Consider the following 27,377-nt stretch of genomic DNA (forward strand, 5'->3'; position numbering starts at 1 on the left):
TAGACAGAAGCTCATAGGTAATATCCAGGATATTCTTGGTGGGAGTAGACTGTAGATCCCGTAAGGCGCGAAGATGGTGACCAGGGTACCTAGAGAGAGCTCCGCGACGACTCTTGAACCAGACTGAGTATTCGTCTTCCGAGAAATCGATATCAATTATTACACTATCAAGACACACTTCTTATTTCAGTAGAATAAAGCATTTTTGGAGTTAATTCAATTGTTGTTTATGATTTATTGGCATTATCTCAGTACCAGAGGTTTGCGTTACTTTGAACACTCTTCCGCAGCATCGACTCAACCCTCCCTGATTATTAATAATGCAGAAGATTCGATACTTTATCTAATGCAGAAGATTCGATACTTTATCTAATACAGCAACGTGTATTATGTATCGAAATGACATCCAGTGAAAGATGACCCTTGCTCGCCTTTATGCGTTTGAAGGTTCTTTGACTCCACCACAACTACATCATGGGAAGGCGTCCAAGTATCTGTCGCAAGGGTATGGAACATTGGAAGGTAAACATGCTATTTGGAGGCGTTTTAGGGGCGAAATACAGGCAAGTTGCGTATAAAAACAGGGCCACCTTCGCTATAAAGACTTCGTAGCCATGTCGGAGAGAATCTCGGTTGACGTTGTGTAGAAGGAGATGTCGCCGAACCTCTTCGCAGTTCAACCATGGAGAAAATCATGGCTATAATACGTGAAACTATACAATCGAGTGGTGGTATCGCGATGCTGTCGTTGGCAGAGAAGGTCCTTTTGGCCCCTGAGTCCAAAAACGATGGATCGCTGAGATGTAGGTGGGCTGAGGAGCAGCAAGAAGCTTCTCAACCACTGTATTTATATAATCGACAAGTCAATGTTGGAAAATCCAAGCAGACAGATGTTGAGAGGAGTGGCACCATTGATCGAGCGCTACCTTGAAGTGATGGTATATAAGAGTGACGATCAAACTATTTCTTCGTCAACAACGGGAAATAGGGGCTTTATATAAGTGTAGAATAGGCAAGACTGAATCACAATACGGATTTACGGCATAATACACGGTCGGTGTACAGGAGTTACCACTGAGCCTCAAGTGACTCTATCATGCGGTGTTTGTGTATGGCAATGAAGGTCTCCGCCATGTCACATTGTACACCTCGGTAGGAAGATCACCAGGGGACGTAACGGGACGTGTTCAACTGACCATCTCCACTGGCAAACAAATTCTGAAGCCAATGTCACTAGCGCTCATCTACTCTGACAGTAGGTCAACGATGTCTAAAGGACAATTTTAAGCGTCACGTATATTGACTAAATCGAGCTATCTAATGCTTTCCAAATCACCACCACCCAATACACTGATGTTTACGGTCTCAGTATGTTTCGACTTCGCAGCCGCCGGACATTCATTCCCTGGGCCTCTAATTCCTCATCAGACAAAAGATCAAGGTCAAGTACTGATTTGATGCTTTCCAACCCCTCCTCGGATAAGAGGTCACTCCTTGATTTGACGCTCTCGAATGTCTCCTCAGGTAAAAGGTCAAGTGCAGATCCGATGCTCTCAAGACGCACGTTCCGACCGTAGTCCATAATGTTGAGAATACACTTGCGAAACTCCAACAACTGCTGCGCTTCTTGAAGAGCAAAGGTTCGGATCTTTTGGACATAAAAGGTTTCTTCTTCCATCCATGTAATACAAAGACGCGCCTCTGTTCCGTTCATAGAGACACTGAAAGCAGAATTGTCGATTGGCGTCATGTCCTTAGGTCCGCGTTCCATAAGCTCCTCGTTCAACATGTCAGCGATGTTGACACACGATGATGATCCTCCCAGGCATTGGTTAGTCGCCACCTAGAGACTACCGTTGCTAGAGGGGCCATCGCCTTTGAACTCAACAAGAAGGAATGGTAGGCAGAGACCGTCCCTGTTCGCTGCTGACAGCTGCATTGAAACGAGTTTACTTCGCTGGGCAGGCGTAAATGCGCCTGTGAGATTGTAGCCAAGGAGGATGTCCGGAATAGGACCGCTGACTCGATGGGCAGTTCCAGTGTTGGGTACGGTCCACCTTGCCATGGGGATCTTGTCACTTCGCTTGACTATGTCGTTTCGAGGTGGCAATGTGACAAGCGTGTTCTGTATATACTGTTCCACATGTGGCTCGCCGGCTCCTCGCTCCAGATCAGCAAGGACATCGTCATCATTGACGTCTTCGACCGATAAATCTTGTAACTCCCGATCACCTGAGATAATTTCAACAAGTTGTGAAATATGATCTGGGAGTCCTTCGCGGCGGTCACGGTAGATGATGTTGTTCGCTGCTAGGTTAATGGCTTCGTACTGGGCGTTTTCGACAAGTGCACCAGTGAGTCTGGAAGTGGTAGTTCCCGGACCTGCTGTCGAAAACCCGTTCCGTCCGCTGGGCGTAGCTCCAGCACTGGTGGATCCGATGGTAGAGGCCCGGGTGCTAAACCGGACTCTCTTGCCTCGTACGTTGCGGCGACCCATACTTGGAGGTTCCGATCGTGCGTATCTTGCTGGAGGTCTGTGTAATGGATTCTGGATGAGGATATCTGAGTACAAGTAATTGTGATAAATGTCAGAGGGATATGTGTCTTCAAGCCAATCGTCGATTTGGTCTGTTAGAGGAGAGGGGCTCCGGCAACCGTTTATATAGTCCCGAACGGCAGTGAAGGGTAGTGCCTCTGGCATGGGAGCTGTGTCCTTCATCATCTAATAAGAGAAGTATCAGCGGCCGGTACGAGTAGTGAGTCTGTGATATGACAGCGTGTAGATGCCGCCATGTACATACACGATTCCAATGCCGAATGTCATGTTCAAAGGGAGTCTTCTTCGGCGGTCGTGCCTCCGATGGAGACCCGGACAGGGACCTGTTGCGAGGTCTCTTGTTAGGGTTTTGGAGCCCATGTTGAGGCGCGGCGTTTTTGGGTTTACCCATGGTGAGAACGAAAGAAGAGCAGGATACTGTTGTTGATGTCACTTGTGTGAAGAAATTTTTGAGATCAACCTTGGACTGAGGTAAAGAGAGGTGCTTCTAAGCAGTTTCGATAGCTCTGATTCATGGTAGGATGCAGCAAACCCGTGATATGGACGTCTGGGAGAGTAGGTTAATAAGAGGTTGAATCATCGTTGTACAAGTGTACTTACGACTAGCCACATGGTGTTTTTGTATGCCTGAAGCACAACGGTTCACGTGTATGGTCATGTTTGTCACAGCATATGAAGCTTCACGAAACAAGGCACCGTCCTACCGTTGCAACAGTGGAAAAGATAAATCAGCCCTACAAGCCTCAGCTTGGTGCAGATCGGCCGTGACCAATCAGAGTCGTCAGAAACATTTTAAACTCTCTCCGTGAATAAACGAGAGTTGCATATCTCGGGCCGTACCGTTGCAGCACATGGTATATTAATAAAGATGTGGATGATATTTAGCTGCATATTGAAGATGGATATGTCAAGTCTAGACTTGACGATGAAATACTATTACCTGGAATTCACTTCAGGCAAGAATGTCCCGTCCCGCTTTCGGCCGAACATTCCGGCCTATGGGCAGGGCTATGACGATCTCAACTAGCGGTAGCCCTACCCCTACCTATAGTGGAGGTCTCCGCTGTCAGATCCAATCTTATTCCACTGTCGTCATTGTCAGCGACTCCGGCGCTTCCGTCACATTTCTTTCCTATAGACTGGGACCGAAAATTCTTCCTTCTCTCTCCTCGCTCAAAAGAACAGGACCAGATAAGATTCCCATTCTGGAAGTTTGATACCCATACTCACTATCGCCGATCTCGCTCTCCAATATCATGGCCGCCAACCTCGAAGCGCCTGGTGCCCCAGCCGAACGAATTACTTCCACAGCCTCAACCATCGCCGATTACGCTTATCCGTACGGGCACCTGGGGCATCTTACACAAAAGCAGGAAGAAGCTTTTGTTCAGTTTAAAAAGGTTCTCGAGGAGAGGGGACTTTTGACTCCTGCTCACGATGACCCTTTGATCCTGTATGTCTTTTGTTTCCACCCAAAGACGAAGCTAACAAACGTCATAGACGATACCTGCGCGCACGAAGATGGAATGTCGAGGACGCTTATACCCAATTTAAAGAGACAGAAGACTGGCGAAAGGCAAACGACTTGAATGTGCTATATGATACCATTGATCTCAGCGCCTACGACTTCAGCCGCCGCTTAGTATGTCCCACTGACCGCCATGCAAATACAGTACTAACCCTCACCAGTATCCCCAATGGACAGGCCGACGCGACCGTCGCGGAATTCCTCTTTACGTCTTTGAAGTCAAGACTCTCGACTCCAAGACCGTGCACGAGTATGAAAAGGTCGGCGCATCGAGCACCTTTTCCCAAGCCAAGTCCGACGGCAAGACTCCCAACGGTCTTTTACGCCTCTTTGCGCTCTACGAAAACTTGACCCGCTTCAATATGCCCTTCTGTACTCAACTCCTCGACCGCGACCACCCCGAAGTCCCCATCACTCTGAGCACAAACATTGTCGACATTTCTGGTGTTGGTCTTAAGCAGTTCTGGAACCTGAAGCAGCACATGCAAGCTGCTTCACAACTCGCCACAGCACACTACCCCGAGACCCTGGATCGCATATTCGTTATCGGTGCGCCCGCCTTTTTCAGCACCGTTTGGGGTTGGGTCAAGCGCTGGTTCGATCCCATTACCGTTTCCAAGATTTTTATCCTTGGTAGTCACGAAGTCAAGACTGTGCTGGAACAGTACATCGAGCCTAGGAATATCCCCAAGAAGTACGGTGGCGAGCTTGACTACAACTTTGGAGAGCTCGGAAACCCCGATCCTAACTGGCAGGGTGTTGTCGAGTTTGAAAACGGTCACAAGACTTTCCCTAGCGGTCCTTTGCTATGGGAGGAAGACGGTAACGATCGATTGGTCTGTGTTGCCAAGGGTTCAAAGGACGGCAAGCCTCGAAACGAGAGGATCTGCACCATTCCCAAGACCTTTGGTTTGTCGCCTGTGGTTGAGATTGGTGGGCATGCGCCAGTCGACGCCGCTCCCGTCAATGGCGTTGCCGACGGTACAGCGGGAGCCGAAGGCGCTCAGACTGACGACTCTACCTTGAGCGGTGAAGTCAACGAGAAGCTCAAGATCCAGGAGGACAAGCCCGCTGTGCCACAAACCACTGCTGCTTAAAGTTATGTTTATAGACGGAAAAGAATGGCATACCCCGAGTTGGATAAGAGATGGAAGACGTCATAGGATGTTGGTAAAGGATTGGGATATATACCTGTATGTTTGGCGCATGTTTAGAGAACCTGCCATCAGAGCGGACTTGTGGTTATACAGTCGATTCTATTTCTATTTGTAAATAATTGTTCTAGTTTTGTGGTCCATAATAATTCCGAATTCCCTCTAGTCAAACTCCAACCCAATAAACCAGTCTTGTTCTACCAAAGCACCAATTTATTCCAACTCTATGGCATCAGGCCTCTTGATGTATCCTCTCTTATTTCTCCACTGCGTTACACCCCTCTCAAGCTCATCCCATGTAACACCATCTTTAACAAGACACATTGTCACTCCCAAACTCTCAGTATCTCTATTCCTCGCCTCGTCGTCAAAAAACAGCATGTCCTCATACTTAATCCCGGTTCTCTTCTGCAAACTCTCAAAATGCTTGATCTTACACCCAGGGTAAATCTCCAACAAGCCATCAAACATATCGAGCGCCTTCTTAGGCTTTTCCTTAGTGTTGCCTTCGGGCGCAGTGATGTGCAGCATCTTTAACAGATCGCGCGCAAGACTAGGTGCACTTGTCCGCGACGCGACACCGATTTTTATGCCTGCGCGAGGAAGCGCGTAGAGAATGGCGGGCACATCACTGAAGAAGCCGTAATCTTCACCATAGCGGTCCGTGGCGCTCGTGTGGGAGGAATTGGGTTTCAACGGCGGCGTGACGTGGGTATCAATCCAAAAAGGCCAGAGTGTATAGTCAAGATCGAAGACAATAAGTTTTGGTAGCGGAAGCGACGGATCGGCGAGGGATGATGGGAGGAGAGAGGAAGCTCCTGATGCTGAAGACATCGAGGACAGCGTGGAGGAGCTCGGAGGGAGAGGGTTCTTTGATAGTTTCCTTGGCATTTTGAAGCGATGGTTTGAATGATGATGAAAAGTTTGGTGTTGAGCCAACTTTTACAGAGGCGAGGAAGGTGGGGGCGTGACGTTGCTGGTGTTTAGGTCATGATCGACGTATCCGAGTCGTTGGTAATCAGCCAAAGTCAGTTTACCCTGTAGATAAAGTTAAACTTCAGTAATGCAAAGACAATACTTTCTACGAACAATTAGTAGAAAATGGGTATGGGTAGAGATTTTATCACATTTATCCTTTGTTTCATTGTTATTATTACTTGAGTGGTGTCTGTCTCTTTCTTCAAACTGGGTTTGTCTTCTGTCGTCGCCAAACGGCAAGAATCCTCCGACTCTAGTTGTCAAAGTAGAACAACGCTCCACAACTCCCCTGCTTCTACCTCAACTTAAAGCACTGACTTGGACCCTTGGCAGACGGATATGGAGCGGATTTATGTTTCTGACAACCTAGACCTTCTCAGTTGAGTTGTGACCCGTGGAGTCGAGCCACTGACTGATTGACAGCCCTAAAGCTCGTAGCCGCCCGATATGCAGGATGCATTAGCTATGCTGGGCCGCAATGTACCTGCCTTACGTGACAAGCACCGTTCCTGAATCTTGAATTCTCATCGCACCTTCCATGATCAAGAATTGATGCTTCTACCCCGCACTTTCCTTCCTCCACTCGGTTAACTTAGATTGCGGGGAGGCAAATCCAAGTCCTGGAACCAAATATGCGACATGTGATTGGCTCAAACTCCACTAGTCAAGTCGGGGGAAATTTCCCATCAACTTCCTTCATTGCGAACTCGCTCTTTTACCTGACCTCAAGTTTGTGTTTTTCTCCTTGAATTGGTGGCTCAATTGGACAAGATACCTAAATTGGGTTGTTGACATCAAAACTCTATCCTCCTCACTACTAATAGATCAACGTTGGTGTGGAGATCAAGGGGCTGGGACTAATTACTCAGTCAGCTCAACTCACACGCGACTCAGTGAATCGATCGACGAATTGGGTTTATTGAATGCGCTTCAGACATGGCAAAACGAACGTGGTCCGATTCAAACCCTGCTGGAATCAACGCTGATGCGACCGCTGTATGTCTCTAATGAACCACAACAAAACCATGACTGACAACCCCTAGTCCCCAGCGCCAGCGCGACCAAATGGTCATGGAAGAACTTCATCCGGTCGGCAGAGCATCTCAGGCATCATATCTACTGAAGCTTCCATTCCTCAGATCTCACGCAAGATCAAGGCATGTGCAGCGTGTCGGAAACACAAGGTGAGATTACCCATTCATGAGTCGAATGGGACTAATGAGATGCAGATTAAATGCTTGATGGATGAGAGTGGCCCACCCTGTCGAAGATGTTCTGAGAGAAATCTGGGTTGTGTTCTGAGTAAAAGTCTCCAAACAATTATTGATGAAAAGTCACAGTGAGTATACGAGATGGAATGAAATTTCACCGACTGACTATTCCAGATTCTCTGAATCCGTGGTGCAAGATCTAGAGCAAATGCACAACGCTCTACGACAAGTCATGACCAAACTGAGCCTCCCAGAACTTCCCCCCTTACAGAGCATCAATTCTCGAGACGAGGGAACACCACCAAAAGACGACAACCCATCGAATACGTCAAATCATCTCGCTGTATCTCAAGACGAATTCCGAGGCCCCTCATGCGACAATTCTCCAAAAGCGACCCCTGAAGATGAGGGTCTTCCCTACGTCCCCATCCATTCTTTGTATACTCTCACCAAACTAAGTGCCCTTCGATCCCCCGACAACCCCGAAGCTCAAAGAGGAAATGTGATAAACGACTATTCGAGAAGGGGCTTGATTGATGGACGTATTGTGCGTCTTCCCACTGTTGTGGTGAGACCCGGAAAGCCATCCGCCGCAGCTTCGAGCTTAGCTTCAGGAATTGTGAGGGAGTCGTTGCAGGGCATTCCGAATACTCTCCCTGTCCCTCGAAGCACACCCATCTGGATCTGTAGTCCAGCAATAGTGGTTAAGAACCTCATAATGATGAAGGATATACCCGCTGAGAAATTCGGACACTCGCGGATTGTGAATCTGCCGGGCCGCACGGTTTCTGTTCAGGATATTCTGGACGCGGTGGAGAAGGTGGGTGGTAAGGAAGCGCTAGGATATGTAAAGGAAGAAGCGGACGAAGCTGCTTACAAGATTGTAAAAGGCTGGGCTCCTTGGTTTGACGATAGTAGGGCAATGAGTCTGGGATTACATGCGGATGGGGAGTTGGTTGATGCTGTCAAGGCGTTTCAGGATAGACTCAAGGCGAAATAATTGCCGTCATTAATTATAGTTCTATCTGCGCGCCTTTTAAAACACTCCCAAATATCTATAGCTTTGAAGACCGCACTTTTTTCAATACTGAACCCGATTCAATGCGTCCAGATGTGACTAGATGATCTATATCCAGAGTATTCACAAGAGAAGGTGTTGCTTGGTCCAGACTTGTAAGACCAGCAAGCCTCATTGAAGTCTCGAGCTCATCTTTCAAGACTATACGAGTGTTAGTGGATGTCGACAACCATGAGAGGCGACTTACTCTGTGATAGATGTTCAACGCCCTTTTGACCATATACCAAGGAATACAAAAATGGTCTTGCAATTCCGACAGCTGTGGCGCCTAGCGCAATGGCTTTTAGGATATCGGATCCACGCTCGAAGCCGCCGTCGATAAAGATCTCGAGATGATCAAATGCTTCAGGGAAGCGCTTTCGAACTTCTAAAAGGATAAGAATAGAAGCTTGGGCACTGATACTGTTAGCTTGCATCTTTCATAGCTCAAGGACAACTTACCCGTCAAGCGACCTTCCTCCATGGTTACTCAACATAACGCCATCAACACCATAGTCAACCGCCAATTTGACATCCTCCACCGTCTGTACACCCTTCAACACAATCGGCACAGAACTCTCGCGTCTAATCCATTCGAGATCATCCCAGGATAGGCTCTTGTCGATATACTGCCCCATAAGACGTCCCAAACCGCTACCCTTGCCATCTTTGCTGCTCTCGCTCCCACTCATCTCGGATTTGATGACAACTGCTTGTGGCGCGCGCTCGTCGGCTTCGCGCTTGCCTGGAACTGGGGCATCGACGGTGACAAATATCGCTTTTATACCGAGAGAATGAGCGCGGTTGAGCAGTTGAACGGTTTTGGGACGGTTCGAATTGACGTAGAGTTGGAGGAAGAAGGGATGGCCTGGGGGAGCTGCGCCGATGATACTCGGGAGGGAATAAGAGGCGTTACTGGAGATCTGAAATTATGAGTTTCGTCTCCGTGCCTTGACTGCGAGTACTCACAATCTCAAAAATGCCTTCGCTGGCAGCAGCTCTACTCCAACCAAGCTCACCATCCGGATGCGCCAGCGTCGCCATAGCAGCAGGACACATGAAGAATGGCGCTTTACTCTGCAGCCCCAGAATCTTGCGGCCGATATTGACTTGCGACACATTTCTTAGAATTCTAGGTCGTAGCATAACTCTGCGGATGAGTTCACGGTTGTTTGTCACTGTCACGAGATCCGTAGCCGCCGAAGAGTAAAAGGCCCATGCTTTTGGTATGAGAGCTTTCTGCGCAGCGAGTGCAAAGTCGTTTGCTGAGAGGATTTGATCGAGGGCTGGGACGTTAGAGGGGAGTTGGATATCTGTATTTGTTAGAGAAGTTGTTTCATGAGATGAGAGTATGTACCTCTTGGAGCAGGGATATTGGGAGATTCAGACTCCATTGCTTCGAGATCACTCATGTTGACGGTATTTATTGATATCAAGTTGCTTAGTGAGTATTGCTTCGTGAGATAGACTGATGCTCAACTGTATCTTTTTATCGTAGACTGTTGTATAAGTGAACAAGATCTCGGGCCCCGCAATCGGACTCCTCACCTTGGATCCGTCATGATCATTCGGGTCGGTGCATCTTGGCGCGAGTCGCACTAATTAGTTGCCGGTCTTGTATCCGATAGCCCGGTTTGAGTTTGTCGGCTTTCTCTCCGATCGCAACTAAGACATACAAGTACGTACTTTAGTGTTTGACACTGCTATATAATAGTCGAGAAAAGTCCATATGTTTTGGAGTCGCGCTGCATCTTGTCTGGCTCATGCGACGATGGGGACTTGATGCCGGGTGAAGGACTTACTACCTGACCTGGCCCGCGGCTCGAGCTCTCCAGCTATATGTTGACTAGATCGCTTTGCATCGATCTTTACGGTCGTTTGTGGCTATTTGTCGGTGAGAGTCTTTCGGGACTATATGGCTGCGGCCTGTTGCGTCCATCGCAACAATATCTAGACGCTTAATGTATAAAAAAGGAGTTTAAATTTATTCAGGACCCTGAGATTGAGAGGAGTCAGGATGTAGTATCACCAAGAGTCATGATTGGTGTTGTTGATTATGATAATCTTTGAGCCAATGGGATCAGATACCGAAGGGGGGGCCCTTATACATTCAGTATAGTCACCACTCTTCACTACTCCGCAGCTGGATGCAGATGTAGGCAAATCATGGAGCTTCCTAAGGAAACCCTAGGAGCTACCTAGGAGTTCCCTAGGAAGCTCCTAATCTACTCATGGGGCGTAACATGAGATTAACATGAGATCAACATGAAGAAATTGGCACTGATTTTAGGATAAGCGTGAGCAAACGGTGGCAGACAGTCGGCAACTGATCTCAGGATGTGTCAGTTCTACACTATACCACATTGGGAATTTCATCATATGAACAATAGACAAGTAAACAGAACAGTGGCATTGTGATTCAGTGATCTGTGTGCTTAGGCAGCTGTTCAATGTGAATTCTTACTTATATACAAATCATAAGGAGGAATCTTTTCATGTAGAATCTTCGCCTCTCACATCCAACTTTGCAGATCACACTTGTACGCAGTGTCACTTTTCACACAATCATCCTCGACACTTTTCCCCTTTACAGCTTTGCTCTTCACATTACTGCGACCAATATCCTCAGTTCACCGGGATATATCAACTGTTCCTTACCAAAGTCGCCCGTAAGTGAAATCTTGTGACTGGAGTGGAAAACGATGGAATGGGGACTGATTCAGAATGCAGACATTCAATTTATCCGAAATGTCTTCCGAAAGTGCTGTCAACACGATCGACCTGGCGGACAAAATCCCGCTCACTACTGCCAAGACCATCGCCGACGTGAATTGTGTCGAGAGTCGAGTGAAGGATGCGACGATCTTCAACCATGCCGAACTCACTCAACAAGAGAAGATGGCTCTCCATGATCTCCTCCAAGGGTGGTGTGACACCCGCCCCGGCAACAAGATCTCGCCCCTCCTACAGAAAATGTTCTTCGCCAGGATTTTCGAATCCTGGAATTTTGATAACGACTCTGTCTCGGTTCCTGTCGCTCCTGGAAAGAAGCAGCTGGCCCAAGTGGCAGTTCCCGTCGGGACGTTCAAGATTGACCTACCAGTCACCCCTATGAAGCGCAAGTCAGGCGAAAAGCTTCAAAACAAGACCCAAGGCGAGCAGGTGCAAAAGCTTGGCTGACCGTCCAGCTGCAGCCGGAGTCCTGCAGCTTTACCACACTTTGGTGAGACAGCCTTGGCGCCACTGTCAATGGCGACCATGTGCGTCTCGACGATGGCATGACGATGGAAAAGGCCATTGCGAAGGCCTGAGTCAACTTTAACCAGGCAGAGAAAGCCCGTGTTCAGGGGTACAACAATGCCCTTATCATCGCGCTCGCCCGTGCCCGAATCATCGCCTTTGCCAAGGCGGGAACTGTACACCCACCAGTTGTGGCCGAAGATCTTCGTATCAATCATCGGCTGAATCAGTGCATCCTCATCAGCGATAATTTCAACAAGTTCGCGACCATGATGATCAACGTCGGAAGTTTGTTACAGCGTGCCAATCTCGGCCAGGCTGACTCTCTATTGTAAGGGAGGGTATGGGCAGTACGGAGAAACAGTTTACCTTTGTCTTTTCGGTCAGGTAGATAGTAGGGTATTTAACCCACCAAATGGGATTCATCTATCTTGCCCTGACACCCTATGTGATAGTGCTATCCCGCCTGATAATTTGGCGTAGAGTTATCAAATGCGTAGATATCTTACTAACGCCATAACTCCCAATTGCATAATCGAAAGATGAAGCTCTGCTCAGTGGAGAGTTGGTATCTTAATACTTGACAGCAAGTTAAGATTGATGTTCTTCTTTATTATGTTAGAAGAAGGGGAAGTGGGTAGCCATTACCTTTGTGTTATGTGAGAATAAGGTTACGTTTGTGCCCTACTGTGTATGACTCTTATGGCAGCCAAAGGCAATATTGTCTTTAAAGTTATACCAACCACCAAATATAAAGCCTGGCCCCTAGATATTCTCACTTAATTTTATCATATTATTTGCACTACTCAATCTCTAACAGTCCAGACTGCACAATGTCGCCAACAGACCAAAGCAACGACCGCTTGCAACGACCGATTCTCCACCTCGAGTTCAAAACATACCATCACTATCATTACTATCTCTACACTCACTCGTTTCTCCCGTATCTCGAAGAACCTAGTGAAAGGTTTCTAAAGAACACTGAGAGCTACGGTACCAGCCCCAATTCAGGCTTCAACACACGATTTGCAGCGTCGCCGTCACCCCCATGGAGCACCTTGTCAGACGCCATGGTAATTCTGTTTGAGAATGAACTCAAAGCTATGTATTTTGAGCAGACGGCTATAGAATTTCGCCGCACGGAAGAATACCGCTATAAATGGTCCGGGTGCTGTGATCCGCCGCTCGCAAAATGGAACCAAGGCGCGCCGGTGTTGACGGATCGAGACTCTATAATTGACTTCTTCAACAAGGAAGTCATGTTATATATTGATGTGGATGTGATGCGCAGGCCGATAGAAGAATTTCACTTCCCACTTCTAGGGCGGTATCTTTACCGGACTTGGTTTCGACAACATGACGGTCGACCGCCATTCCAAAGTGGCGGATTCATCGTCAAGCCCATGCTACTGCAGGAGCCGTTGCAGACGGATCTAGTCCAACTATCGACATATCACACGGAGCTTTCTAAATTTCTCTCGCAGCCTCTTGATGATCTTGTCGCGTTCGATTGTTACCGTCAGCCTGGAGACACTTCGCCGTCGCTCTGTCCGCCCACCCAGTCCTTCCGTGACCATGGTTACTTCATGTGTCCCTTGTTCAAAGCCTTGTACGTTGTTTACCACAATCAATTTGATGATCATGACTATTTGGATGAACCGATGGATCGGGGAGAGTACGAGAAAACCGACGACTACAGACAGCGGTTCATTGGCTAGCAGAAGTCAAACGAGAGTGTGTTACTTGTGAGGACGGGGAACGATTCCCATCTCTCCTCACCAATCAGCTTTCTCCCGCTCTTCCAATCTGGTTTGGAATTTAACGTTAACCGCCCTGATTATCAAGATGAGCCAGAACCAACAGTCGTTCGAGTCAAATTAGAGACGGCGCTTCAGTTCATAGCGGACCTACTGAAGAAGGAAGAGGCTACCCCAGAGATACAGAGATGTATACAAGAGCAAGACGAAGGCTGCCAGGATTTTGTTGATCGAATGATTTACGATTGTCGAGAATTTGGCATCGACTCGCACCGGTCTTATTGGGCTGCCTTTCGACGAGTCCGGGCAAGATTGGAGAACGAGGCATTTGAAGACGACCAAGCCATTCCATCATGGGAATGCCTATGTCGATGGACTTATTATTGAGTTTAATTAGAGTTGCGATATTTCTTGTACATTTTTTTTTTTGTTATTTTTTGTTTTGTTTCTATTTCTTAAAAAGAAATTATAAAAATAAAACTCACAATTTAATCCCATGTATATCGCGACACAGATGTAACCCTTGTACCTGTCTGCCCTTTATTACGAGGGCCGTTACTTTTAAGTCGTTTGGCCGAGTGTTCCTTAGTGACAGTAGTCTGAAAGAAATGTCTAAATATTTGCCAAATTCTTGTTGTTTCCAGGCATACCGCCCCGTTTGGTGGTCCTGTTTCGATGCAATCACGGTTCATGGCACAAGGTAAGAATAGGATTCAGTATTCATCAACGACATATGCTCTTAAGTAGAATCCACGGCGTAGTCTCTATGGGCAAGCAATAACCTTGTCTAGTGAGTTCAATCACCAGATAGATAAATGCCCATTGCATCAAAGTAGAGTCTTGTCTCGGGCTCGCCCTTATTTTGCTTTAACAGACCTTCCCATCAATCAGCCAGGAGAAGAACAGCAAATTCTATACGTTCTCCGTTCTCAAGACTATCTAACATATTTTAGAGTCACATTTAATGAAGCGCCGTGTTAATGTGTCGTGTGGATTGTCAATCTGGTATCTGTGCTATGTGTTGTATCTGGGGAAAATAGGGGAAATGGGGGATGGGGGATGGGGGACTGTAAACCGTTCTCTGTCCGCATAGAGCTCCAAATCTCATAATCTTCATGCTCTCAAACTTAAAATTTTATCTCCAATCCACCAGGCACTCATTCCCGCCAGGTTGTCTTTCGGAAATCGTCGCATAAATCGCAGACTCTAATCTTGTAGATGGCGATGAATCTGGTCAAGAATCGAAAGGAACATGGAAAAATGAAACTTTTCACCAGTCATGCACTTCTAAACCCTCTTTGGGGAACTTTTTCTTAGGCTCGTTTGGTGACCTTGATCTTGATCTTTGTCTTCCTCGTCTCGGTGCCAGTCTTGACACTTTCATTGACACTCGCCTTGGTAGCAGTCTTCTTCGACGTGCCCTTGCGCTTGCGAGATGATTTCTGCATTCCGTCGATCATGTCGTCCTTGTTTTTGGCGGTAAAGAGCATTCTCAGCTGCAATTCATTTGAAAAGGTAGGCTCGTGTCCGCCGTCTTGGAGTACGTTGCTGACGATTGCGGCTTTAGCGTCCTGAAGCATCACAAGTCTCTCATCGAGGGTGCCCCTTGCAAGAATTCGGACCAGCTTGGTCTCTTTCTTTTGGCCAATCCTGTTGACACGACCAAAAGCTTGCTGCTCAACAGTGGTGTTAAACCAGATATCGTCGATGATTACTAGATTGGCAATCTGCAGGTTCAGTCCTGTCCCTCCACATTTTATTGATGCCACCTAAAGAGTCAGTACGGACAATCGATCGTGCCGGGTAAACTTACCAGGATTCTAATGTCAGAGTTGTTCTGGAATTCGTTGTATGCTTTGACCTTTCTAGCTGGGGTACTGGCGATTTGGTTGTAGTAGAGAAACTTCAGTCCCAGTTTTTCCAAGATACATCCCAACGCCTTGGCAGTAATGGTGAATTCGATAAAGACTACCAACGTGTTAGATTTGTGGTTCAAGTTCTTCATATGAGCCTTACCAATAATCTTGTCTTTAGGGGAATTCTGCAGCCATGTTAGAATCACTTCAACTGTAGCAGTCAGTTTAGCTCCCCAAGGCATCTTGGTCGGATCGAAGCCAATATCCTCCCGGCCGCAAGTGGCGGTAAAGAAACACTCAGTTCGATCACCGCCACCATGCCATTTAGATCCAATACTGTCTGTACCAGATTCTTTGAAGTCTGTCAGCAGCTTCACGGCGTTCTGGATGCCCTCTGGTGTGTTAGGGGGACTGGCTCTGACCAAATCAACGGAGCAGTCATCCACTGGACACTAAAGAGATGAGAGCCAAGTCAGTTACAATACTAAAGTAAACGTCCTTTCTCTTACCTGTTCAGGGGTTCCTTCAGCTTGATATTTCCGTGCACTGTTGAGAGCGACAGTCAGACAGCCCTTGCAATAAACATGTTCGCACTATCAACATTAGCGCATTGTTCATGCTCGACACCACTTGACCTACATTTGTTGATTTGACAACTCTCTTTAGATCGGTTAAATCGCAGCAAAGGCAACATTTCAGTCCATAGGTGTTGTGCTGGTTAATCACCAGCGAAAGTAGCCTGGCCATGTCGGAGATGCCACCGGATACGTCTGGGTACTCGGTTTCGAGTTGGCGCTGTCCTGGCAAGAATGGCTCCCATCGAGCCGCATCTTGAATTTGCTGTTCAGTATCGGTATTCGGTTTCTGTATGTTTTCCTTGTATTGCTCAAGAATCCACTCGACGATTTCCTTGCTGTCATCCCCTCGAAGAAACATCTCAAGATTAAACGGGTGAGATGCAGCTTGTCGCATTCTTGTGCACCGTGCGGCCATAGCCTTGGATTTTTGGGTGCCAGAACCTTCAGGCTCGCTTGTCTTACCATCTTTTGCCGTATCTTCACCATTGTCAACGTCTTTGTCGTCAGCTTCGTCGTTGTGTCCGTCCTTGTTGTCGCCGTCCTTGTTATCCCCTTCATCCTCGAGGATCTTGACGTCGTACTGGTTGTCTATTGCTCTTCACAAACTGTCAGCACTCTATTTCTGTTCTCAAGAGTGCATGTTAATACTTAGACAGGGCCAACTCCCAACTGGGAGGGGTGATCCACAGGTCGTAACACTTGCTTGATGGGAGATTGGTGATTTTGTTTCCAAGGAATGTGTCCTTGTGAGTTCTATGCTCTGTCAGATACCAGCTCAGGTTGTAATGCTGCAGTACTTACCGTCGGAGCATGACCATACTGACAATAAGCCGAATGTTCTGTTCAGCATTACTCTGTCCGGGACGTCAGCCTAGTTTCTCACAACTCAAGGAATACTTACCCCAGTGATGTATTGCTCTTTGAATTCTCTCAACGACTGTGTGAAACTGCAACCAATGAACTTTAGGTAAGGGTAAAACTCTGGTTCATAAATATCAGCATAAGCAATTAGCTTAATACCATGAGACACAAACCTTGGATTCCGTTAGAGATAGGAGTCGCAGTTAGTACCCAGCGATACTTTGCTGTCAAACTGCAGCATGCGAGAGCGGCTATCTTCCATCAGTCTTGTTCCCTCATGTGTTCAATAACAGACTTACTGCTGGAGTTACGGTTCTTGATAGCTTGGCCTTCGTCTAGGATGACTCTGTACCAACGGATTTTGAAGAGGGGTCCCCATTGTTCGCTCATCTCTTTACTGAAACCTTCCGGATCTCTCTGATACTCTGCTTTGAGTTTGTTGATAGCTACTGGTGTAAGCCCTTGGGAAATAAGCTCAGAGTAGGTTGTAAGTCTGTATTATGTTAGATATAGTGGCAATTACAAGATGGTGATGACTTGCACAACCCACCGGCTGCCCCACCAATCGATATTCTTGCATTCTGCTTTAGAGTAACGAACGGCTTTGTCCAAAGCTTCTTGGAAGTAGCAGAACTTGGTGATTTGATTCTGCCATTGCGTCACCATAGCCCGATTCGGCAAAACAACCAGTGTCGCCTTGCTAAATTGTTGAATGTCTTCAGGCTCGGGAGGATGACTTACTACACAAGCAAGGGTACTGACTGTTTTACCCATACCTGTATCATCAGCTAGAATACCACCAGCTGGTGAGAGATCTTTTGCTTCTCTCTTCACCATCCACTGTGCAGCCGTGAGCTGGTGACTTTCCAATCTTTCGCCAATGCCTGTGAGTCTCCATTTCCCATTCGCTTCTTTGACATTGCAGAGACCAAAACTAACCATGGCTTCTTTCAATTCTTTCTTTTGGGTTTTGGTCCTTCGTGTGTCGCATCCTTCGGGGATGCTGTTCATCATTTGGCGTATCTGATCCCTTTTGGAACTAGCTTGAATGGAGCCCATGCTTGGTACACATTCACCGGCGGTATTCTGATCGATATCTTCCATGTCGTGAAGCGAGTTGGCCAGAAGACTAGCAAGATTTCTTGCATCCAACCCCGCAGATGATTTAGCAGATGTCTTTCGAGCTTTCTGTGGGCTGTCTTCATCTCCATTGAGCTTCCGCTTCTTTCCTTCAGCCTCGTTCTCTCGCTGAACCTCACGTTGCCAATATTCGCGTGCCGTCTTGGCAGGTTTGCGTCTTTTCTTAGCCCCTGTGGGACTATTTCCCTTGCTGTCGCTTGGCTTTTCAGCTTTCACAGCGACTGTTTTAAAATTAGCTCAGTCACTGTAACTCTTCTGCCCATTTATTATTTTTCTTACCTCGGTCATCGTCACTATCGTGTTCGGAGTGATCATCCATTCTAAAATCCGAATCGTCGTCATCAAGTATCTCGTCATCATCTGGTCGGTCGTCATCATGTTCGCCCTGATATTCTGCAGTCGTGTTGGAAGCCTGAGTTACACCCCTTCCAGCGGCAGGTACTGTTTTTGGGATAGCCTTTCGAGTCAAGAACTCAAGGTCTTCTGTTGACAAGTCGAGCCTTTCGGGCGAACACTCTGCAGGCGGGCTTGGAGATCTTTCCGTCTTGATGTATGGGGTGGCTTGGGGATCTTTGGACTTCATGTCGACGGGCTTCATGTCAACGGGCTTCGTGACATCTAGCTCCATGCCGTCAGGCTGGTCTGGCTGCGATGGAGGAGGACCCATGGCGAAGAAGGATCTAGTCATACCTATTAAAAGATATTTCTCACAATGTCTGGCCAATGAAAAGAACAAATAAACTCACCAGGATGCGCACGCGATAATCATGGGACCAAGGAATGAATGTCGTGGGTCTACCTATTAGTAGGTTATGGCGCCCACGACACAAGATCAAGGAGGTACCAATCCAAACAATTGGATTGGTGTAGAAGTAGATTACAGGGAAGAAGTAACAGGCGACAGCAAGGGATGCAGGAAGGAACTGTTGGATGTTGGTGTGCAATGGTTGAAGAGGGAAGGAACAATCTGAAAGGGAAGAGGTGAAGAGGAGAGGAAAGGATTGAAGGTTGAAGATCCAGTTCATAATGAAGAAGGATTTAAATAGTTGAGATCAAGGCGGTAATGATTCACTGCCTCTCGTGAGAGGTCTGGACTAAAGTCTGCGGGGGTTGAGATAAAAGTGCACAACAGAAGGGGATGAAGAGTGCTTTTTCCTCAAGTGACCAGATCAAGTTGTTCAACTCCCGACAAAAAGTCAATAATATAATAATAACAGACACTTGATTCGAGATATCCCTGCGCTATGTTTTATATCCTTCTGCACCTCATCCCATGAACTTGACCCGATGATCCATACACTCTTACCCCTATCCAGATGCCGCATTCGACCCTCATTCTTCCCATCTAAACCTCCAGACAACTGAGTTCCTTGTAGCAATTCCTTTCTTGATTTGAATGCCAAGGTGTTTCGCCGAACGAGGATTGACAGCCCTTCTTCAAGCCTCCTACTGGTGAAGCTGCTCCTTGGGAAACGATCAAGGTCGAGGATCGATCCTTAAGTAAATGCTTCCACTTGAGATCCGGTCAAAAGCCATCCTGTTAGTTGGCTAGTCATCCTTTGAGGTTAAAAGGAGAAACTCCCCTAACACTACTCCCCTAGAAGCTCAACAATGAAAAGTCATCATTATATCTTGCCAATGCTTGGCCGGACTCAGAAGCGATTGCTGTATTATTGGATCAGCTTGTAAGAGAAGTTCAAGGTCCAATTTCAACAGAAAATATTGGTACTACTGTCGCTATTGATCATTTCAGTGACTTTGACAATGCTTCTCGAAATTATCGTTATCCAGACGACGCGACACCCTACTTGTGGTTTGCATCGAATGGCTTAGCTCCTATGTGATGTCTCAACAAACAGGTCAACTTTCCACCTCAGCTGCATCATCAAGAATATAATTAGCTACTATTCTAATCATTTTAACATCGAGATTAATCACAGAGACGCACCCACGAGTCAACAGGCAGCTTGACTGGACCAAACACCATCAATGATTGTTGTCCCAGTCCAGCCTAGATTACCCTAGACAAACATCAAGCAGCCACACAGTCAAACGCCCTGAAACAATAGAACAAGATGAGAAACAACGAGGCTCTTGGGCCAACTAACGATATAATTGTTACAGAAAACAACCAGTCAGTCATCAATCGGCCAACGTTCTAGCGTACGCGGAATGAGTCGCCGGCGCGTTTCATGATGCGCAGAATCATGACGCTAAATCCTTATCCCTCATACGCAAGCGAGCATGAGGGTTTTCTCAGCTGAGAGCCGACCAGACCATTCGGGACCCGACTCATGCAGGTGCTTCAACACTAAAAGTCTCTGCCATAACGTGGAGCCGACTCGTGTTGGTGGGAATGTCAGTCATGACATGCAGACAACAGTATGCCGCAACACGAGCAATCACAAACGCAATGAAAGGCTATTAATGCATTGCAAAACATATAGGCAATAAGGAAAATTGCGCCAAGAGAATACGACACCTGGACACGTGTGATGGATTGGTGTCCGTAAGGCTCTAAAGCATTAGCCTCACGTGCTAACGGAGCCTCCACGATGCCCGATATATGTCTGTGCGATGAGGGGAAAGGCCAAGATGACCAAGATGACCAAGAATAGACGTCTGAGAGGTGTATAGGTGATACATTACCTGAATACCTTGCGGCGCACGTCTGGGCAAAAGCAACCAACAATAGCATCGCCATTAATTGATGGGCTACTATATTCGATACGCGAATGCAACCAACAGAAGAAATTATACACTGGTGGGTTACATAGAGACTGATATTGGAAGGAAATATTAGTCTGGGTGAGTGTGGTCAGTGCCAACATTTCCGTCTGATCCTTCGAGGGTTTGTTATTTACGGATCAAGGTAACACTGCAGATGTACTACTGTACTCCATATTATCAATTCCTGCATCTGTTGATGCACATAATTAATCAGCATGACATCCTAGTGATTCTACCAAACTCTGTGCTCTCTACCAAAGGTGGAAAAAGCAATGAAAGGGTCCCAGACTGCCGGAGATGGTCAACAAGGATCACACCCATCTTGCTGACGACCGACCTAAGCTCAGGTAGGAACAGAAAGAAGAGGACCCGAGACACGGCCAGGGTCCGCACTAACTACGTTGACTAATTCCTTCGTCTCCCAGCTTGTCTCTCTTGACGGGCCGATGCGATTCGGGTCATTCATTTGGCGACAAAAACACCAATATTAAAAGTCATGATGATTTAGCATACCTGTTGCATGATTGACGCAGGGATGTGTCTTGGTCTGTGATCGGAATGAAGCTAGACATAAGATCGTGAAAGCCTATTGAGCGCAACCTTATCTTCATTCCCATCGTATTCATTTGGCAGGTCAACCGCCTACGAGCTAGATACGCCAGATCGAGAAGGTAATTACGTAGTCTACTCTCTTGTCAATTTAGTTAAATTGATTTCGCAATTCAACTTGACAAGCAAGGGTCTCGCAATGTCACCTTGGTGTTTGAGATGAATTAACTGGACACCAACAGAGCGCACTCCACTGTCTTTAGCGGCACTTGAGTCCGTCAATCCGTCTTGTCTGTGTGCCCTGATCCTTGTCGGTCCCTCCTGATTGACCAACTCAGCCCAAAATATTCGCATCCATCAACAAGTCGATGCATAAAAAACACAATCTCTTTCTCCCGCAGAGCCAATCGCCGTTCCGCGTCATCCGGTGATCAAACAGAGTTTCCGTAGAATTCTTCCATTCTTGTCGGAGAAAAAAAAAAGAGGCAAAAACGTTGGTTGAATGACGAAGCCGTATCCCATGCTGCTGGGATCGTAGATCGCTGGACTTTTTCTCTTTTCCTTGACTTATGTCTTTTGGGAAGCTAGCCCACAACCGGATCGGCGCCTCTTGTCAGCCACCGCACGCTCTCGACCGGGACCGATCTTTTGGGTTGTCGCTGTTAGCTTCGATAGTTTTGCATTAGCATCGTCAAGAGGACAGGGTCTAGGAGTCAAGTCAAACACACGATGGCATAGATTCTTCTCTCGTAAAGTGTCTTGCCGCGTACGAATCGTCTCCAATTCTTTGGCTTGTGACAGGCCCAACTTTTCGTAAAACCCTTGTCCTGGTGGAAAAGAAACTCAGCTTGTCTGGGTCTTCCTCCACTGGGAAAATGTCCCGTGTGGTCCTGCAGCCACTAAAAAAGAAGCCAGGATGGAAGGTCCCAGTTGGCGTTTAGTGGGCCCCGGCCAAGAGGTTGCACGAACCCGACTTGGCCCGCCCCCGCAAGCTTACCTTAGCCTGTAGCGTTTGGTCCACTAAACTGCCTGTCGAGTCAGTCTTGACATCCTGAAGAAGGAGCCAGTAGTCTTAGTATTAAGCGATCGCATGCTGCTCCTGCTTTTACTTCAGGAGTTCTGGCCATGTTCCGCGACTCGTCAATGTTAGTCGTACCTGACCTGAGCTGACCTGCGCTGACCTGCACTGACAAGCTGACGGTTACTCTTGCCTTTAAACCTAGAGACCCATTCTTTTCTTCTGTCCCTCCTTCCTTCGCCTCTGTCTGATTCTACTTGCGCCTCCCCATTTACACAACATTTCACTCACATATCTATTCCTTCATGATTTATACTGTCACTTTCAACAATAGTGGCTCCTCCACTGTCTCATGAGAGATTTGTACTGTTCTCCATTATCGCACTCTGAAACATTGTCTTAATACTTGTCGCATTCCATCTTCGGCACCGGACCACTCCCGCGCGGAGACAACAACTAAAAGATGCCTACTATTAATGCTCACCGAACCTTTGAACCGCCCTCAATGCCTTCTCCCCCCGATTTTGAGCGTCGTCGTTCCACGGCATCGTCGTTATCGCACAACACCGATTCCCTGGGAGGTCTACAGTCACCACCTCTTAGAAGCAGATCAAGCCGACCCAAGAGCGCCAAATTCTCATCATACCGCCTGCGCAGTAATTCTGGTCTCTCACTACACACTAATGAAGATATTTTGCGACAATATACCGACTACCACCCTGATGGCACACCACGCGCTGGCTTGTACAGCAATGGAGGGGGGCAATGGTCTGCCGAGAGATTGAGGAGTATCGACTCAGTTGCGTCTTCGGCAAGAAGCCAGAGGTCCAGTATCGCATACACAGAGTCAGACAGCTCCGGAGAACTGCCAATTCCTGATCTCGTGGGACGCGAGATGTTCGATATGGTTATGGCCGACCACGCTGCTAGTGGCCAATTATGGAAATTTGCTGCCGATCGCGGTGTTGGTCAGAATGTGGACTATCTCATGAAGGTGAGCAAAACTCACAAAACTATATAACAAATCTAATCATCAACAGATCCGCGACTATATTCAATCTCTGGAACAGGTTGTCATCCAGCTATCGACGATATCAACCTCATACACCTCCATCACTGCAACCTCACCACTTGGTCTCCCCCCACCAATGTCCAAAGCTCTCAACACAAACATCAAGCATCTCACAACATCTCTTATTCCCAGCCTGGAGAACATGTTCCTCGAGTCAAAGGCATTCATTGAGCAGCGCATCGTCAGAGAAATCTTTCCTGATTTTGTCAAGCAGCAATTATCGCAATGCACCAGTTTGGCTCTATCACTCGATGCTGAAGGCGACTCTCCACTAAACCCTTATCCCGGTTTGAAGGGTTCATTCTGTCTTAGCGATCCCTCGCGATCTGGAAATCCAATCATGCTTGCATCGGATGAGTTTGAAGAATTGACAGGATACTCGCGAACTGAAGTTCTAGCACACAACTGCCGATTTCTCCAAGGTCCACAGACTGATCGGGATCGCATCGCCAATATGCGCTCAGCCATCTGGCGCAACGACGAATGCACAGAGCTGCTCTTGAACTTTCGAAAAGACGGTACGCCTTTCTGGAACCTGCTATTCCTGTGCCCGCTTCTCGATAAAACCGGAAAAACAAAGTTCTTCATGGGTGCCCAGATTGATGTTTCATCCTCGATCCACGACACCGACGATGTTCTCAAGGTTCTGTCTTATGGCGCGATGGAGGAGGAGAGAGCTACCGAACGATGCAGTTCTCGCTGGGCGAGCGAAGCATCTCACGACGAGCCTGAACATGACGAAGCATTCGGAATTAAGAATAACACACTCAAGTCAAAGAAGGCGACCTCTTTCTTCAAGTCGTTCAAGAAAGCGAACCCTCCTCCTCCGTCGCCACCACTAAGCCCTCGCCGCAGCTCTGATAGACCCCGCTCATCAGGACCTACGATGGATAAAACATACAGCACACGGAGCGTTATTCGAAGATTCTCCAGCCAGCCCGAAATGCTAATGTCAACATATGCTCGCTACATGATTCTAGAGCACGTGCCATCCTACCCAAAGTCCCTCGGCGCAATGCCCCTAGATCAGGAGGGCAAATATCCCCCAAAGCTGTGCGTTTCCTTTTATTCCAAGGAAATGTCCGAAGCACTCGACCTCGGCCCAGCCACGGAAGCCGTTATAGGCAAGGACATCTTCGATATCATGACTGAACAAGCTACACTGCCCTCGGTCACGAAAGCGTTCAAATTGACAGTTCGAGACCTCGTTGTCCGCGATGGAAAGTCTGTCTCACTCGACCTTGCCCTTGCAAACCATATTCCCCGTCGGGCCAACACGTCGAGATCACCAACTAGTGACAGTGATGGACCGCACAAGAAGCCTGCCAAGCTTATGAGCCACTGGACGCCTCTCAAAGATAGTGAGGGTCACGTCAAATATGTGGTGATGATTGTTTCGCCAATCTAATGTACGAGGTGGCATATTAAAACGATGATGATTTATGGGCGTTTGGAAATTTATTTTGTATATTTGGCGATATGTTTGAACAGTTAGATACCTATACGGCCTAGAGAATGAAGTCATGACTATAATACACAATGTCAACTATCACAACGTATCTGGATCTTCAACGAGAGCTTCCTGCGATGACCGTGTCTGAACTCAAATAGAGCAAACGAAAGCCACATTCCTGCCATAAACGTAGAAGGATACTTTTACTAATACTTTCACAACGTAGAACGATTTTTTTTTATTTTTACCAATCCTTCCGCAACGGTCCATGACGCCAGCGGAAAAGGGGTCAATGGCATTGCTGTCCCTCCTAGCCCGGCCATTTAATCCCACCAACGCCCGTCAGCCATCGCAACGCAGCCATGGCGTTTGGGTTCGACTCTAGAGAAAATCTGTAAGGCTATGATTTCGGCCTAGAGTGATTGGCGGGCACCAAGAAGGAATTGTCCGAAGGTTTGCAGAGTGTTTGTTTCGTTTGTTTCCCTTGGCAGGTGTTGGGGTGTAGCTTGTTTCCATGTGTAGCCTTTTAAGAGTTTTTGTCGATGATAGGAGGATCGGCTCTGGAAGCATAAGAGGCGAAATTAGTAGGTTAGTTTATGCTACTTAGATTAGACTCTTAGGTTGTTTTTTCGTAACCCAAGACTAAGGGGGCAACGTCTCTGTTGCGACTTCGGACAGAGATTGTGGGATAGGATATGAGGATGGAGTGAGAAGGTATAGGAATGGTATCGACAGCATCAAGCTGTTGTATTGTAACAATCATTTAACTAGTATGTGTTGAGTAACGCTCGGTACACTATAGTGCAATCCAGGACTCCGGTGTCTTCGACATCCATCGCTATTTACATACCCCAAACCCATATTATTACATAAAAACAGATTCAACTTCCCACCTCTTCCATAAGCTGCCGCTTGCCCATCAAACAAGAGTAGCGGGTACTACACGTCCCTCCAGACTCTTGCGCATCGTCGAAACTCGCTGAGCATAAAATATCATAGACTCGCTATGCAACCGGGAACATTCTCCACCAACGCCGCTCAATGTGTACAACGCTTTGCGAGGACCTGACCAAGGCTTGGTAATAGTATCTGGCCCATTGTGCTCCTTCTCCGTAAGGTAATCTGTCTTGTAGTAGCGGTCGACAAGGAGCCACCGCAGTAGGCTGGGATGTCTCTTTGCTTCCTCCACTGCAGATCTCATGACAGGCTCGCGTCTGCCAGTACCAAGGTATGAGATCTTTGCGCCGCGTTGAATGAGAAGCTTGAAGCACTTGAATGCCCCGACGCTGCTGGCAAACATCAATGCCGAGCCTCTGCCGTGCCACTCGCGATCAATGTCAAAGCCAGCGTCGAGAAATAATCGGACCTTGTCATCAAGGTCCAGGAGGATGGCCCAAAACACAACGTTGAGTCCATGACCTGGCTCGAAATTCACAACACGAGCGCGACATTCCCACGGAATACGCTTAATGATTGCTTTTAATTTGATCTTGTCTTTATATTTTGTGGCCACGCCGAAAAATGCCAAATAGACAGTTCTCAAGAAGGAAGGCTCCTCTTCTGCAAGTCGGTAAAAGTCAAAGTCTCCGTTCAGGGCGTAGGACTGGACCTCGGAAAGCATGCATGTAAGAGTTGTTTCGAGACCCGGCAGATTGATGCTGAAAGGATCCAAGCCAAGCTCGAGCAAATCGTGTAGGTTATTCGCATTTTTTTCACTAATTGGAAAAGAATGGACAGCGAGGGTTGCAAGATTGCCGCCATGTTCCACCAAGTGACGGGTTATATCGAGACTATTGTTCTCAGTGATAAACGAGTAAGCCAAAGGTGATAGGCCCTCGCAGTCGAGAACATATTGATCAGCACCTGCTTCCAGAAGCAGATCGATCATGGGCAAATGGTCATAGGTTGTAGCACAGTGCAAGGGCGTTGCTAAAGACGAGTCTTGGGCGTTGACATCTGCTCCGCTGTCGATAAGGAGCTTGGCCATCTTGCAGACTATTTCTTCATCCGACGTAGCCAACTCTCCTCCGCAGCGGAATTCAGAAATAGAGTGCAGAGGAGTGGTACCGTCGGATAAGGTCTTGAGGTTGGTGACGAACCGTAAGACCCTCTTCGCGATGCTCTCGTCTTCCGTGAAATGAAACTGACTCAGTAGTCCAAATTTATTCATCAAAGTCCTGGTGCTATTAGTAAAATCCCCTCGAGGCTGCAATATGCTTACCAGTATTGTTCAGCATGTTCTGTTAAGTGATTAATGAATATCTGAAGAACATTGTACTCGTGTACCAGGTTCGGCTGGGCAACAGCGTGTTTCGATTCAAAGAGAGCGTGGATAGGGTTCGTTCCCAAGTGAAACCAGATTCGTTCTTCTTGTAAATATGCATCCAGGCACTTTTCGAAGAAGGAATATGCCTTTTCAAAAGAAATAAACATATCGTACGCCATGAGTGATTGTATGTTCCGAGCAGTGTCAACTAGCGCGTTGTAGCCATCACCCCAATGTTCTTCACAGCTAGTCACGAATCCTTTGAAGCCCAGGTCAAGAAGTTCCAACATAGGTCGTATGAGGCTTTTGGACGCCGTGTAGCTGAGCAGAGTGCAAGCTTTACAAGGCATAATGGCAGACTCGAGGTCCCTT

The 27,377-nt window shown here is 47.3% G+C and overlaps 11 protein-coding genes across 11 annotated transcripts; 5 read left to right on the forward strand and 6 right to left on the reverse strand.

The window, feature by feature from the left end:
* Window positions 1-1,357: 1,357 nt before the first annotated feature.
* FGSG_12662 (uncharacterized protein) lies at window positions 1,358-1,771 on the reverse strand (the record flags this gene model as incomplete). Its single annotated transcript, XM_011325159.1, has 1 exon — window positions 1,358-1,771. One exon carries the CDS (start codon window positions 1,769-1,771, stop codon window positions 1,358-1,360), a length of 414 nt encoding a protein of 137 aa, XP_011323461.1.
* Window positions 1,772-1,843: 72 nt separating this feature from the next.
* On the reverse strand, window positions 1,844-3,215 carry FGSG_12663 (uncharacterized protein; the record flags this gene model as incomplete). Its single annotated transcript, XM_011325160.1, has 2 exons — window positions 1,844-2,562; window positions 3,158-3,215. 2 exons carry the CDS (start codon window positions 3,213-3,215, stop codon window positions 1,844-1,846), a joined length of 777 nt encoding a protein of 258 aa, XP_011323462.1.
* A 598-nt stretch (window positions 3,216-3,813) lies between these two features.
* FGSG_04985 (uncharacterized protein) lies at window positions 3,814-5,182 on the forward strand (the record flags this gene model as incomplete). Its single annotated transcript, XM_011325161.1, has 3 exons — window positions 3,814-4,010; window positions 4,058-4,199; window positions 4,247-5,182. The coding sequence occupies 3 exons, from the start codon at window positions 3,814-3,816 to the stop codon at window positions 5,180-5,182; spliced, it is 1,275 nt and encodes a 424-aa protein (XP_011323463.1).
* Window positions 5,183-5,294: 112 nt separating this feature from the next.
* Window positions 5,295-6,130, reverse strand: FGSG_04986 (uncharacterized protein; the record flags this gene model as incomplete). The annotated part of the gene is made up of 1 exon (XM_011325162.1): window positions 5,295-6,130. One exon carries the CDS (start codon window positions 6,128-6,130, stop codon window positions 5,453-5,455), a length of 678 nt encoding a protein of 225 aa, XP_011323464.1. The 3' UTR covers window positions 5,295-5,452.
* A 1,023-nt stretch (window positions 6,131-7,153) lies between these two features.
* Window positions 7,154-8,428, forward strand: FGSG_04987 (uncharacterized protein; the record flags this gene model as incomplete). Its single annotated transcript, XM_011325163.1, has 3 exons — window positions 7,154-7,213; window positions 7,268-7,401; window positions 7,603-8,428. 3 exons carry the CDS (start codon window positions 7,154-7,156, stop codon window positions 8,426-8,428), a joined length of 1,020 nt encoding a protein of 339 aa, XP_011323465.1.
* Window positions 8,429-8,483: 55 nt separating this feature from the next.
* FGSG_04988 (uncharacterized protein) lies at window positions 8,484-9,897 on the reverse strand (the record flags this gene model as incomplete). The annotated part of the gene is made up of 5 exons (XM_011325164.1): window positions 8,484-8,647; window positions 8,694-8,908; window positions 8,948-9,408; window positions 9,455-9,798; window positions 9,843-9,897. The coding sequence occupies 5 exons, from the start codon at window positions 9,895-9,897 to the stop codon at window positions 8,484-8,486; spliced, it is 1,239 nt and encodes a 412-aa protein (XP_011323466.1).
* A 1,336-nt stretch (window positions 9,898-11,233) lies between these two features.
* Window positions 11,234-11,665, forward strand: FGSG_12664 (uncharacterized protein; the record flags this gene model as incomplete). Its single annotated transcript, XM_011325165.1, has 1 exon — window positions 11,234-11,665. One exon carries the CDS (start codon window positions 11,234-11,236, stop codon window positions 11,663-11,665), a length of 432 nt encoding a protein of 143 aa, XP_011323467.1.
* Window positions 11,666-12,558: 893 nt separating this feature from the next.
* On the forward strand, window positions 12,559-13,869 carry FGSG_12665 (uncharacterized protein; the record flags this gene model as incomplete). The annotated part of the gene is made up of 2 exons (XM_011325166.1): window positions 12,559-13,400; window positions 13,512-13,869. The coding sequence occupies 2 exons, from the start codon at window positions 12,559-12,561 to the stop codon at window positions 13,867-13,869; spliced, it is 1,200 nt and encodes a 399-aa protein (XP_011323468.1).
* A 926-nt stretch (window positions 13,870-14,795) lies between these two features.
* On the reverse strand, window positions 14,796-18,584 carry FGSG_04990 (uncharacterized protein; the record flags this gene model as incomplete). Its single annotated transcript, XM_011325167.1, has 12 exons — window positions 14,796-15,155; window positions 15,296-15,450; window positions 15,499-15,721; window positions 15,848-15,931; window positions 16,065-16,504; window positions 16,587-16,669; window positions 16,718-16,770; window positions 16,818-16,897; window positions 16,951-17,028; window positions 17,077-17,270; window positions 17,328-18,138; window positions 18,197-18,584. 12 exons carry the CDS (start codon window positions 18,582-18,584, stop codon window positions 14,796-14,798), a joined length of 2,949 nt encoding a protein of 982 aa, XP_011323469.1.
* A 5,780-nt stretch (window positions 18,585-24,364) lies between these two features.
* On the forward strand, window positions 24,365-24,694 carry FGSG_04991 (uncharacterized protein; the record flags this gene model as incomplete). The annotated part of the gene is made up of 1 exon (XM_011325168.1): window positions 24,365-24,694. The coding sequence occupies one exon, from the start codon at window positions 24,365-24,367 to the stop codon at window positions 24,692-24,694; it is 330 nt and encodes a 109-aa protein (XP_011323470.1).
* A 964-nt stretch (window positions 24,695-25,658) lies between these two features.
* Window positions 25,659-26,360, reverse strand: FGSG_04992 (uncharacterized protein; the record flags this gene model as incomplete). The annotated part of the gene is made up of 1 exon (XM_011325169.1): window positions 25,659-26,360. One exon carries the CDS (start codon window positions 26,358-26,360, stop codon window positions 25,659-25,661), a length of 702 nt encoding a protein of 233 aa, XP_011323471.1.
* Between the last annotated feature and the right edge of the window lie 1,017 nt (window positions 26,361-27,377).

Source organism: Fusarium graminearum, chromosome 3 (assembly GCF_000240135.3).
Source record: "Fusarium graminearum PH-1 chromosome 3, whole genome shotgun sequence".
Classification (NCBI taxonomy): Eukaryota; Fungi; Ascomycota; class Sordariomycetes; order Hypocreales; family Nectriaceae; genus Fusarium; species Fusarium graminearum.